The sequence below is a fragment of the Typopeltis vanoorti genome, chromosome 9 (assembly GCF_054136105.1).
Source record: "Typopeltis vanoorti isolate ZY-2024b chromosome 9, IOZ_Tvanoo_1.0, whole genome shotgun sequence".
Lineage (NCBI taxonomy): Eukaryota > Metazoa > Arthropoda > Arachnida > Uropygi > Thelyphonidae > Typopeltis > Typopeltis vanoorti.
This window is the reverse complement of record NC_143557.1, coordinates 35752051-35766760: the sequence shown is the minus strand read 5'-3', so window position 1 is coordinate 35766760 and position 14710 is coordinate 35752051. Positions and strand designations below refer to the sequence as shown.

Genomic DNA, 14710 nt, shown 5'->3' with positions numbered 1-14710 from the left:
TTTTTCTGTAAAGATATGTTCAAACTGCCATGTTGTGTGCAATAAGTTTTACAAGAAAGCTGCAAAACTGCATTCTGTCCATAAATGTTTATTGTGCAGCTTGTGCTGGAAACAGAAAAAGTTTAAATGTCAGCAACACTTTATTTAAGGATTTTTTTTCTTTGTTTGATATGTGTAATATAGGAATTGTTACATAATTCAATTCACCAATGATTTTTTTTTTCTTCCTGTCTTATGTTGATCCTAATTAGGCAAATGGCAAAACTGCTGTTCATTTGGGTTTTTTCTTGCAACATTCAAAAGCAAACTGAAATGATCAGCAGAATTTCAAGAATGGATACAGCTTGTTGATAATAATTATTTTTTAAGGGAATTGCAACACACATTAATATTAATTACAATAAATTTAATTAATATTTCCATTATTCTGACATAGTCAAATTACCATCGTTAGGGAACACAGTACAATACGATATGCAGGTCCTACACTAGTCAATGAAGCCAAAGCATGACAACAAAAGAAACCCCAAACTCCTAAATAGTCCTATTTAGATCTTGAGGCTCACTTTTGATTGCCATGCTCTAACTTCATTTACCAGTGTAGTGCTTGCATGCACATATCACATTATACTGTGTTCCCTGGTGATGGCAATTTCATTTTGTTGAAATATTAATTAAATTTATTGTAGTTAACAATATTCTTTAAAAAGTACAGTTAGGAATAGCCAGTGTGCAAGCCTTACTACCAAATGTGTTGACTTTTTGAGTAATTTATAAGAAAGCCTGCTTACAGTAATATCTTATTTGTTCTTGATTATTTTCTGTGTATAAAAATTTTAAGCAAAGTTTTGTTTCCAATGCAGCGAACTCAAACCTTTTCTGCCGGATATATGCAAAATATGAAACCTGAAGAGTTTGCAGGTGCAGTAATTCAGAAATTAAATGAGCTCAAAAGAGAACAAGAATCCAGGGAAAAGATGGATGAGTGCTTCTCAAGAATTGAGGTATTTTTGCATTCAAATCATAAATTCATTTTTCGTACCTTTATTATTATTAAAAAAAAAGTGAATAATAATATCGCTGATTTCTATTTCTTATTTAAAATAATATATTTTTATATAAAGTTCAAAGTAACCACGGTTATGATTTCTATTGTGTGAAGCCTTTTAAATAAGATGTTTAATTTCATTCTTCTGTAATATACTGTATAAAATAAGCCTTCCACTTAATTTTTACAAAATAAAAGAATTTAAATTTCAAGCAGTGTTTGAGATATCAGATATTGAAATCCCCAAGGTTACTTGACTATAAAAAATTGTTTTTTCAAAAAAAAAAAAAAGAATGAATTTTCAAAGCTTTGTGAATATTTTGTCTTGCTGCTTGTTTGTAATTGAATTTCTTCATTTGAACTTTTTCACTTGTTTTACTGACACTTGAGATATTCTCTTATTTTGACTAGCATACCATTTAAAACAACTTTTCAAGTGTATAATACATTTTTAGCATAAGCATTCACACCCATTGCATAATGTTCTTTAAAAATATGCAAACCTAGTGATTTGATTTAAAATATATATTGCTTATTTCATCCTTTCCACACATGACCGTGATGTTATTCAAACATTCCAAGAAGATCAAAACTTAAATTCCTGCATATTCTTCTCTCCTCAGTAAGCAGAACTACCAGCTTGAGCTTAAATTTTAAAACATTTTCAATTAATTAAGCTCAAGCTGGTAGTCAAAAAAAATTTATCATCAACTTCATCAAAAAAAACATTAAACCAACATTGATATTGAGAGTGGTTTGCAAAAAAAAAAAAACTAATGTTGTTGTTGTTGTCGTCTTGTCTTTTGAAGAGTCTAGATGTTTCCATGTGCTCCTTGAACTGCTTTGGCTATGTCAATGATTTTGTTTGTATAGAGCTGTTGTCAGGATTAGGATCTATTTCTTGGAAGGTTGCTGTAATTGCTGGACAGTTACAGCAGTCGTGTTGCAGTTTCTATATGTTCTCATATCATCTGTATTGATCTTCATTCCTCTATAATGTCCTGTTCATAGTCTTGCTATTGTGGTGGAGGTCTTTCTGTCAGCATTGATTTCGGGAATTTGATGTATCACTGATTCAGTGGAATTAGTTTAGCTTTTGCTAGTGCGTTAGTGTCAGCAAGTGTTATTATGTGAGTTTCTTGATTGAGTTCTCTGGCCTCTTTTGCTAATTTATCAGCTGCTTCATTGTAATCAATGCCTACATGAGCAGGAATCTGTTGTAAAATGCAACATTTTCCTAAACGTTTTAGTTGATTTATCTGGGTGTCTTGTGTGAGCTTGTTATTGCCATTTTTGATTGCCTCCATAACTGATCTTGAGTCACTGTAAATTATAATTCCCTCAGATTGTTGAGATGATGATAATTTTAAGTAGACTTTGAGTGCATTATTTATTGCGTATAGTTCACTGGTAAAATTGGAAGCAGTTCTCTCAGATCCAACTTTTATTGCAAGTTTTTCACCTTTTGGGAGTAGAAGGAGAATGCCAGCGTCCCCATTAATCATATTGGTGTCTGACGATCCATCGGTATAACAAATAGCCTGTTTGGAGGATGAAAACAGGTTGATACTATTTAGGCCTTTTTCTTTGAGCATTTCTTTTGATTTTATTTTTTTGTACAGAGCTTGGTAAGGTTTAGATTTATGAAGGAATTTGGAGGTAAAGGACTAGAAAATAGAGGTTCTTTGTTTATGTGGTATTTAGCTGATCAAGACCTATTTCCTTCCTGATAGTGTCATCATATTGTAAAGTTGATGATCTGTGAAGTCTGCATTTTTGGTTCCAATGTTCATTAGTTTTTAGGGAGATATATGATCGCTTTGGTAGCTTCTGATATTATTTATGAATTTTATGGTGGCATTTCGTCGAGCCCACATTTCTGTTGGGCTCTGTTGTTAGTGGATGAGACTACACCAATGATAATCTTGAATGCTTTTGCTTGTATTTTGTCTAATTTTGCCTTTACCGATGAGGCTGGAGGTAACCAGATAGGTGCTGCATATTCCATTATTGGCCTTATTAGTGTAGCGTAAGTAGTTTTGAGGATTTTTGGCTTCACACCCTATGTGCAAAACGTAATTCCTGACCAAGTGTAATACCAAGGTATTTTGGATTTGTGACTTTTTCAATTAGCCTGTTGTTGATCATGACTTTGGGATTGTAGGAATGTCTATTTTTCCTGTCTGTACTAAAGGTGCTTAGTTTTGTTTTATCTGGGTTGATTTTGAGCATCTGACCATTTTTCTAATCCTCACATGGATTTGTTTAGAATCTCCTCTGATTCTTTGATTTTAGCACTACTGTGCCAGATGGCTATATCATCTGCATAGCAAGATGATATATAGCCATCATATGTAGAATGTATGAGATTAGCATGCACCAGGTTTTTAAATAAAACTTGATGTAGGATCATTACTTGTTTCTTGTTGCATTGATTAGCATATTCACATTTATGACTGAATGCTCTGATCTAGAATTTGTAATCAAAGTAAGATATTTTCATTTGTTGCTATAATACGTGATGTTTAGTTTCTGTAGCATGTGCTGTTGGTCTTGATTTATTATTTATTTATTTTTATGTCTGGTGTATTCTGACATGAATCTTGATTGGCATGTTTGTCCCACATAGCAAATCCACATGAACAGCTTGTATTCAGAACTCAGTTTTTTGAGTCATGAATATGGAGGTTTGGAGGGTAAAAAAAAAAAACCCTGAATTCCTGCTTACTGAGGAGAAAGCTGCTTTTATCCTTATTAATGCAGTATCCTTGAGATCTTGTCTGTAATGGTTTTTACGTGAGTGAAAACTCACGTAAAAACCTCTATATTCTTCTTTTTTCACCTCTTTGTTGTCTTGGGGGGGGGGAAACAAGTAATAGACTAATTTGGAGAAATATTGTTGGTAGGAGATTAATAATTACATACTGCTGTCATGGTAACCTGAGCACCCTCCTTGAGGGTACATATCAGGAAATTGGTGATGATGATGAAAGCCTTCAAAGGAAGGGAAAAAAGGCAGGGATTTATTGTTTTTTTAACTCACTGAACATTGTGCAGATGTGCATGTCATTAAATGAATAGTAAAATTCTGTGAATATATTGATGAGCCATGCCACATGTGAACGTGCCATCCTCATAGTGAAATTTCAGTCATAATTTGTAGTACCTTGGCAACTGTTTTTCAAATCTGTCTATCTGTGTTCACTGTGCATCCACAGATACCGTATGGTCACTCCGATGCCCGGTGATGTGCCACACCAGGCCTCATCATGTAGTCCTGTTGTTTGCTTTTCTGGGGGCCTCAACTCTCTGAAGGTCAGTCACTCAACACACACCATCCATCCATCTCATTGATGTTCTATTCCTTCCTCCTTTTCCAGGAACTTTACCTTCTATTACTGTTCTGAGAAGTCTCTTCCATCCTTTCAATATGTCCAAAATATTGTAACTTTCTTCTGTCAGTATCCTTAAGGAGCCTTAAAGTGTTCTACTGATCTTTTCTAACACCCATTCATTTGTACGCCTTTCAGTATATAATATCCTCAACAGCTCAATATCTGTAACACCACATTTCAAAAGCAGATATCCATTTCTTACCTGACTTCTTTAGATTCCAAGTTTCACATCCATAAGTCGCTGTTGAAAAAACAACTGCATCCAAAATCCTCAATTTTGTTCCCACGAAGATGGATCCATCTTTCCAGATTTTAAACAAGTCTGACTGTTGTTTTAGCCATTCCTGATGTCTTCTGAACAGCAATTCTTCATATTAATAACAGATCCCAGGTACTCAAACTTGCTGACTTCTTCAATTCTTTCTCCATTAAGGTACATTTGTTTCTCAAGAGCTTCCCTGTTTGTATTTCCTTTGAGAACCATAATCTTTCTCTTGCTAGGATTGAGTTGAAGTCCTCTGTTATTACTGATCTTGTCAACTTTGTCAAGAATTCTTCCATGTCATTACAAAGGTATCATTAGCATACCTCAGGTTACTGATCAATATACCTCCTATCCTAATTCCTGTCTTAAGCTATCCAATGCTTCACGCATGATGTTCTCCACATATATACTAAACAAATGAGAAGAAAGTAAACATCCTTGCCTACTCCCTGTACAAGTTGGCTATCAACCTGATATTGTGTTGAGGAAAACCCATTCTTTTCATTACTTCCCACAGTTTCACATGCTCAACACAGTCAAAAGCTTTAGAGTAGTCTAAGAAACACATTACCAGAGGGAGTCTGAATTCTTTATATCTTTATGATCTGTCTTATATAGTATGAAAACCAACTTCTTCCAGCCCCCATGCCCTGTGTTAACTCTGCTGGGATTTCATCTGCACCTGGGGCATTAATGCTGTTAAGCTGCTTAACTGCTCTTTCAACTTCATGCCTAAGTGGAAGAGGTTCCAAATCAAAATTTTCCTGGTGAAAGGACTCCACATTTTCTTTATCCACTCTACTGTTCAGTTCCTCACATTATTTATTCTTTCCATCTGTTTTTGATTTCCAACTCTTCTGTTAGTAATACTCCATTCTTGTATTTGATGACATTCAATTTGAGCTTAAACTTGTGCTTTAAGTCACAAACTAAATAAAACAACCTTTTATAATTGCGCCACATGATGCCTATGGCATTTTCTTTCTCTTTTTATTCTTTTTATTTATATTTTGCAATGGTATTCTTGTCTTGTCACATCTGCTGAAGCACATCCCATTCCATTTTTGAGATATTTCTTTATATTTCTTTAAGAAGTATGGATGCTTTTTGGTAATTTCTTTAGTTCCTTCTCTACTTTAGCAGTAATGTAATATCAATCTTCGGGAGGGGGTTAGAGGTAAGGCAAAGTTGAACCTTTGGGCAGGATGTTAAAATTCATTGTTTATAAGTACATGTGAAGACAGGGTCGTCGCTAAATAAGATTGCGCCCCGAGGCAAACGATTAAAATCGCTTTTGATGGATTATAAGACAAAAATATAAGATCTCCATTTGCTATTTTGTTTATATTACAACAGAAACATTAATGATTACATAATAATATTAATTAAATTATGGGGATATCACACAATAAAGCTGTTTATGAGCTTTTCTCAATTTAAATTATAAGCTATGTCCACCTCTATCGATATAGTTGCTAGACCAACCAATCTTTCTTGGGAATAGCAATAACAAAAATTGTTATTGCTATTCACAAATAATTTTTAATCGGTTTAAGCTTGGAAAAACTTCTTTCTGCACTTGCTACACTAGTGTTAGCATAGTGACGGCGCCTACTGCCATATGGCTGAACGAGTGCCCTTATTAAGCCACACCATGAGCCAGGCTGCCTCTATGCTACACCCTGTCGACGGTGCTGTGTGAAGATATATTCAGCATGATGACCTGGTTCTGGGGTGAGTACTTGATGTGCTGTTCTTTCTCAACCAGTAATGTTTTTGAATTTTTCTTTTAGTTTGTTTGACAGAAATTGAAGACGCATAGCATAGCATTCCAAAGTTATGCAGGTAAAGAAGTCGCCAATTCTTATTGGATGGATAAGTCTGTTTATCGATTTGAGATAATCAAAACCTTGTAGTGCTTATGTGCTCATAAAGGATAGAATCATCATCAAATTCCTGCCATGTACCCTCATGGGGTGTACAGGATATGATAGTACTACATGAAAAAAATTACATCACTACTAACTTCCTATCTACAATTTTCCTCCAAATCAGTCTGTTACTTGTCAAGACTCCAACATTACCAGAGCTTATATTTCTATCATCTAAGGCACTTTGTACCGTATCAATCCACTTATATCTTGGTCTTCCTCTCGGTCGCTTTCCTGCCAACTTGTCAGGGAACACTTGTTTTGCTAATCGTTCCTTGCCCATTCTATTTAAGTGACCATTCCACTTGAGACTAGCTCTGCTAACGCATTCCTGGATGCTGACAATGTCAAGTTCTTTCCTAATATCCTCATTTTTAATATGATATTGTCATTGATGCCATCTGTTCATGCCTCTAATCTTTCTCAGGACTCTTATATCTGTGGTCTCGAGTCTTTGGTCAAGTGTTTCACTTCTGACCCAGCTCTCAGATCCATAAGTTAAAACTGGGTTGAACACTGTCTTGTATACAGCTAATTTAGTGTTCCGACTAAGTTCTCTCTTATTCCATATGAATTTATTCAATTGACTTCCCACCATACCAGCTTTGTTAATTCTGTTGTCTATTTCCATATTTAATTTACCATCTTCACTAAAAATCGTGCCTAAGTAGCTGAAATGTTTTGCTTGTTCCACAGGTTCTCCATTCACAACACAGTTGACATTTTCAACGATTATGCCTATTTTCATTGTCTTTGTCTTTTTATTGCTGACCTTCATACCATACCTATTACAACAGTTATTCAATTTAGTCAGAGAATCTTGCAGACTTGTAGCGGATTTATTTAGAAGTATAATATCGTCCGCATAAAGCAAAGAGCTGACATTAACATCTCCGATTTTGATATCATATTTAATATCACTCTCCTTCATAATGCGATCCATATAGATAATGAATAACAGAGGGGATAATGTACATCCTTGTCTCACACCAGATTTAATATTAAACCATCTTCCTGTACTTCTTTCAATTCTAACTGCTGACTTACAATTCAAATAAAGACTAAGTATTGCTTGATATAATGCCCCATTGACACCATATAACTGTAGCGTATTAAATAGCTTCTCTCTTGGCACCTTGTCATATGCCTTTTCCAAATCGACAATACTTAAATACAGATCTTTGTATTCAATCATTGTATATCTTACCAGGAACACTCAATAGGGATATACCTCTGTAATTCTCACATTCAGTTTTATTTCCCTTTTTATATATAGGTACTGTGAGAGCTCTACTCCAATCACTGAGAATTCATCCCTCTGTCCAGGCATTCTGAACTATGCAGTGCAACCACTGTAAGACTTTTATACCACCATACTTCAGCATTTCTGGTCGAATATCATCTACTCCTGCTGCCTTTCCACATTTCAAGCCTTTGGTGGCTTTTTCTGCTTCAAGTATGGATATGTATTCCTGTTGAGTGTTTATTTCCTCTGTTTATTAGAACAACTAATATCATGATTTCAGAACACAGACTACATCCGGTTTCACCAGTACAGCTGCTCAGGGCTGGCAGACCATGGCTTAGATACCCACCATAAAATTCGCCGGAAGAAAACAAAAATAATTCATCGCAGCAAGTTTAAATACGAAAGATTATTCAAGGAATCTTTAGCAGCTCTAAAAAACGTTCCTAACCTCAACAAATTTAGGTGCATGAAACTACCCCAAATTTGGGAGACTTAAGTTATGAGAACTTCAGCCCAACAGCCAAGACTACCAAATTAGCCCGCAAGAGGGCACCATTAGGACTTTAGGAACAATATTAGTTTCTTGCTTTCTTCCTCATTTGCTTTGTGTTAGTGCCTGCATGCACATACCATATCTTTATGTTCCTGAAGATGGCAATGTGACGTTGCTGAAATATAGAAGTGATTCATTAAAGTTACCTTTAATTAATATACTTTATTTGCGTTGTTAATTCCGTAAACTAATTACCAGTTATGTCTAACCAACGTATAAGCCTTGCTACTAGAATCACGATCATCCACGGAGATGCATCGCATGAAAGGCCCGTCAATACGGCAAATTGAGGTTGAAGATATCGAGGCAAATAAATCGTCTGACATTCCTAAAACACTGCCGGGATAACAAAGTGATCCCTAATTGTGTCAAATTGAAGCACTGTTTTACTTAAGAGAAAGCTCTATGCATTTATAACCGCACTAGCTTCGCCCTGTTAAGAGAACAAATTACCATGACGCGCGTTCTCCTTGCCGACGAAAACAAAACCTTACGGGTGCTAGAGGAAGAGCTTTCGAATACGCTCGGCCGTGATCTATGGTCGATACTTCATGACATCTCATGCTCATCGGCAAGAAAATAATTAAAAAAAATACGTAGTCGGCATGTGAAAAAATACGAAAACCTGACGAAGAATTCTACTTCCTTACCACAGCCACCACTCAACACTGTAGTCAACCTCTCGTTGGCAGTTTTAAAGCCTGAAGCACTCACCGCACTTTCACGTGGTCACAATTTCGCCCTAGCTCCTAAAAGGATACCTGCTGAAGAAATCATGATCCAAATAGAGCGTGGGATCCGCAAACCTGCCTAACCATATCGCCAACAATGCAAGACTGGATGTAGTTGGTGTTCTGACTAAAGCCAAACCTCCAAAAACGAATATGCATCCCTACAAGAATTGAAAAACAACAAAAAAATAGTAATCGCCAAAGCTGATAAGGGAAGCGCCACTGTGGTGCTCAATCATAAAGACTACAAAGGTAAGCTAAATGCTTTAGTACTAGACTGTACTACTTACCTCTCCATTGAATACAATCCTACCAGTTCTCAGATTAGAACTCTCCACAGACTCCTTAAGAAAGTCACTTCTTGGCCTGGGGAAGTCACCACATACTTAAACCTTATAACTCTAGACCCCCCCGATTATATGGACTCCCAAAAATACATAAACAAAATGTGCCATTGCGTCCCATAGTGGATGGCATTGATTCCCCCACATATAAATTAACCAAACATTTAGCCAAAACGCTCACACACTACACTGGCAACACACCATCACACATAAAAAACTCAGCCCACTTTAAAGCCAGTATAGAAAACCTCACACTCCAACACACTGACATAATGGTCAGTTTTGACGTCTCCTCCCTATTCACTAATATCCCACTCAAAGAAACCCTTGAGCTCATCCAAGCCAAGTTTCCTCCCGATATCTCACCCCTGTTTCAGTTCACAATGAACTCAGGCTATTTCGTTTGGCAAGAAAAGTTCTACAAACAGATAGAGGGGGACAGCCATGGGTTCACCACTTTCCCCACCCTTGGCCAATTTCTTTATGGAGACATTCGAAGAGAAAGCCTTAAACTCCATCCCACAAAAACCCACTATTTGGCTTCGTTATGTGGATGATGTGTTTGCTATTTGGCCACATGGCTCAGACACACTCCACTCCTTCCTAACACACTTAAACAACCAACACCCCAGAGTCCAGTTCACCTTAGAAAAAGAGGAAAACAACACCCTCCCCTTCCTAGACACTTTAATCACCGCCAGCTTGATGGATCTTTGGTTTTCTCTGTTTACAGAAAACCCACCCGTACTGGCCGATACATTCACCAGCAATTCCCCCCCCCCCCTCACAACAATATGGGGTTATAAAAACACTATATAACAGGGCAAAATTAATCTGCTCAGATGACAAGGCCCTGACTACTGAACTAAACTACATCCTCAACACTTTCTTAGCCAATGGCTATAACCCCAAAAAAATCCAAAAAAATACTAAAACCAGTAAACCACAACCCCCCTCCCCCCCTTCCACAATAAAGATTACACCAAGTCTATCACCATCCCCTACATCCAGGGCACCTCTGAGAAAATAACCATTATCCTCAAAAAATATGACCTACTTCCTGTTACAGACCATATAAAAAGTTGGCATCCCTTATCCGCTCTACCAAAGACCAACCACTTCCCCTAGACCTACCTGGTGTATACCAGGTCCCTTGCAGCTGCAAATTGTCCTACTTTGGCCAAACAGGCAGAACAACTAATATCAGGATTTCAGAAAGACTACATCCGGTTTCACCAGTACAGCCGCTCAGGGCTGGCAGACCATGCCTTAGATACCCACCATAAAATTCGTTGGAAGAAAACAAAAATAATTCATCGCAGCAAGCTTAAATACAAAAGATTATTCAAAGAATCTTCAGCAGCTCTAAAAAACATTCCTAACCTCAACAAATTTGGGTGCATGAAACTACCCCAAATTTGGGAGACTTACATTATGAGAACTTCAGCCCAACAGCCAAGACTACCAAATTAGCCCACAAGAAGGCACCATTAGGACTTTAGGAACAATATTAGTTTCTTGCTTTCTTCCTCATTTGCTTTGTGTTAGTGCCTGCGTGCACATACCATATCTTTATGTTCCTGAAGATGGCAATGTGACATTGCCGAAATATAGAAGTGATTCATTAAAGTTACCTTTAATTAATATACTTTATTTGCGTTGTTAATTCCGTAAACTAATTACCAGTTATGTCTAACCACCGTATAAGCCTTTCTACTAGAATTCAAGGATATCTTTTTCTCCCATTTTCATTTCACCTTTATCATCTCTAACTCCTTTTACAGCACTGTTTCCTCCTTTCCTAAGTTTCTTCAACAACCTCCAGAATATTTTGCAACCTTCTTGATATTTATTTTCTATGTTCTTGCCAAAGTCCTCCCAATCTTTTTTATAAAATAGTTCGTTTGGTGTTATTAATATTGTTAAAAATAAGTCATGCACTTTATTTGCTTGATGCACAGTTTTTCAAATTTCATTTCAAGTAGTAGTAGTAGCTCACCGTATGTATTTTGCTTAGATGTTCTCTAATATTTAATGTATGTCAGCTATCTCGACTGGTTTTGTGTGCATCATTTATTTATTTATTTTATTTATTTATTTTTATTTTATATATTACACCCACACATAAGAGATAGCATGGCCGTGAGTCGTCAGGAGCAGAGTAATCTGTTTAGTCTTCACATGGGAGACTGTTCCACAGAACTGAGATGGATAGAATGAAAAATGACTGAGAGTAGCAGGTTTGGTGAGTATACTGTTTGGCTGTAAAGGGTTGGTCAGCTCTAGATCTGTTAAAAATGGGAGGCATGCATGATGGATGCTAGTTCTGCTAAACAGTGACCATGGAAATAACTGTAGAAAAGACGTTAATCATTAATCAACCAAACTGCCCTTTTCAGGAAGATCTTAGGTACATCAGCCTTGTCGAATTTGGGATTTATAAAGTAACTGTTCATCAGAGAAGTAAGGACTGTCTTCAGTGGAAATGGATGCCAAGTTTTTTTGAAAGCTGATGATGCTGTAGAAGTGATGTGCCAGGAAAGATTTGCAGTAAAAATCAGTCCCAGAAGAGAGATTTGTTTTTGACTGTTGAGCTGAGCATTATCAAAAATAAGTGGGACGCTCTGTGGGTGTTTTTTTGAGAAAGCATGCAAAACTGTGTTTTGGGAGCGTTGAAGGAGAAAGATTGTGTTCACTCCAATCAGAGATACTGTGCTGTAATCTAGCTCTATCAAAGTTAAACTTAATCCTTTTAGTGATGATTTTACAAGTATTGCAGCCAACTGTGTGTAGCCTGTGAAGGAAGCTGGTGTTTTGGTCTCAAACCACTTGTGTTATTTGTTTACTTTTCTTGCACTGCTCTGTCACACTTCTTGAAGAGCTGTGGTTTTAGATATAGGGTTTGAAATTTTTAAGAGTGAGGAATGAAAGCTTCCATTCCGATATGGATAATTTCTGTGCTATACCCTGTCGATGGTACTGTGTGAAGATATATTCATTGGTGACATGGTTGTGGGGGTGAGTACTTGATGTGTTGTTCTTTCTCAACCAATAATATTTTTGAATTTTTCTTTTAGTTTGTTTGCCAGAAATTGAATGTGTCCCTATTATGACCATAATAGGTACACATTTGTACTTAAAGAAAATGAAAGATTTTTTAAGAGTCAGTTTATTGAAAAAAGAAAAGCTTTATTAAATAAAAAGCCATTATTACATACCTAACAAAGATAAAATCACGACATTTTAAAATATGAAAAGACAAGTATCTGAATCTGAAGAATGAAAACAGTAGTCTTGACCATAGAGGAATAAAAAATAAATAAATAAAAAGGAGGAGTAAAAGTCATTTAAGTTTTCCCACTTGGAATCTAGTGCCAGAGTACACCAGGTTGTGAATTATTGAAGGAAAGGACTTCTACTAGAGGTGAAACTTGGATGAGATTGTGATCTGAATTACCAACAGCAACAGTCATCCGAACAGAGTAGAATAAGAACTAGTTAAGAAAAAAATCCACAGTGGTGGTGAGTGGAGAACTGTTTTTGGCTATGGCTGAGGAAGATCCTTCAGCTCCTCGCGTCACCGACGGGAATCGAACCTAGGACACTCCTTCCCCAGGCATATGGTTGCGAAGCGCGAATGGCAAACTAATAATTTTAATTTAAAATCGCCAGAGGCATTTGATCCAAAGAGTAACGTTAAATGGTCTTTGGCTGCTTTGAAGCAGCTGCTGATTTTTCTTCAATAGTAATGAAACTTTTTGGTGGTAGCCGTTTCCAGAACAAACTGCTTTCATCAACATTGAACACCAAATTTGGTGAAAAATTTTTCATGTTCAATTATTTCCTTTTGTTCCTCTGGAAACTTATTCGCAGCTTCAACATCTGCACTTGCATCTTCTCCTGATAATTTTACACCATGAATTCTGGCCCGTTTTTTAAATTTCTCAAACCAACTATGAGAAGCCGCAAAATTTTATGCAATTTCTTTAGTTTGTTTAGATTTCAGGTAATTAAACAAAAATAATGCTTTTTCTTGAATCACCATTTGAGTTAATGGCATATGATGTTGTGGCATGTCATATATCCACAAACTTAACATTTTCCCGATTTTTTCTAAAATTGGACTCCTTAAGCGAGTTAATTTTGCTGCTATAACATCTGTACAGTTCTGAGCAGACTGTTTTATTTTTTCTGATTGACTAGGTATGGTTGTTAAAGTTGACTGTGATAATCCTAAATAATGTGCCACATCGGATTTTCTTTCAACACGTACGATATTTAATTTAGTTTCTAAAGAAATTGCTTTTCTTTAATTCTGCCATTTTAACTAAATATTAATATTTACAAAAATCTATAATAATGCTATCAGAGAACATTCATCGTTTATTGCAATGCACCACACTGAAACATGTCCTATGAAGTGTAAGCAAGGACTATATTATGCGGATGATGTGCGAAACTGTTAAAACAGACACACCCACAGCTTGGGACTATGTGATGATTCACTGTCGCTCAGCAGTCCGATAATTGCCAGCACTTACCTTAAAATTTTAATATTTTTATGTAAAATGAGGCTTGAAATTGTGGACTTCGTTACCGAGGTAACGTTAACTAAGATATGACTGTGGATGTTTTTTTTCTTCATCCAAAATGTAAACCTTTTGCATGAAGGTTTACATTTTTTAGGTAGCTGTTTGACTACCGTCATATTAACTGCCTTGATTTTAAATTAAAGATACCAAGGCAGTTAATATTGTTGGTTCGTCCTTCCTTTCTTTCGATCAGCCATCTTGCTTTAATGTTGCGTTTATTAAAGTTAGTTAATTGTATGTTGATTACTAATCCAAATATAGGGAAATTTCTATTATACTGCGCCACCCTATATTCAGATTAGTTTATGCAAATAGTGCAATCAAATATTAATTAACTTTAGCAGTCTAATGTTTATATATAGGCTGAATTTTACATTAACATTTAAGGTTCCCACTAGGTCCGATAATTTTATGAACGGTTCAGTGGAAAAGAATCAGGCTAACAATAAATTGAAATCAATAAAACAAAAAAACATTTAATGCAAGGTTATATAATATATACATAAGCATACTTTGGATACAAGATAATGCAAAATTAACTCAGTTCAACTACACATAACATTCACTTAACTTTTGGTATTAAACACTGAGCTTCAAAATCT

The 14710-nt window shown here is 36.1% G+C and overlaps 1 protein-coding gene across 5 annotated transcripts in view; it reads left to right on the top strand.

Annotated features, from left to right (window-relative positions):
* Positions 1-14710, top strand: part of LOC150102970 (axin-1-like) — a 261055-nt gene that overhangs the window by 167669 nt on the left and 78676 nt on the right. For all 5 annotated transcript variants that reach the window (XM_090398570.1, XM_090398571.1, XM_090398572.1 and 2 more), the window contains one exon: positions 864-1004. In XM_090398570.1, the coding sequence (XP_090254696.1) occupies positions 864-1004 (141 nt within the window). The remainder of the gene's footprint in view (positions 1-863; positions 1005-14710) is intronic.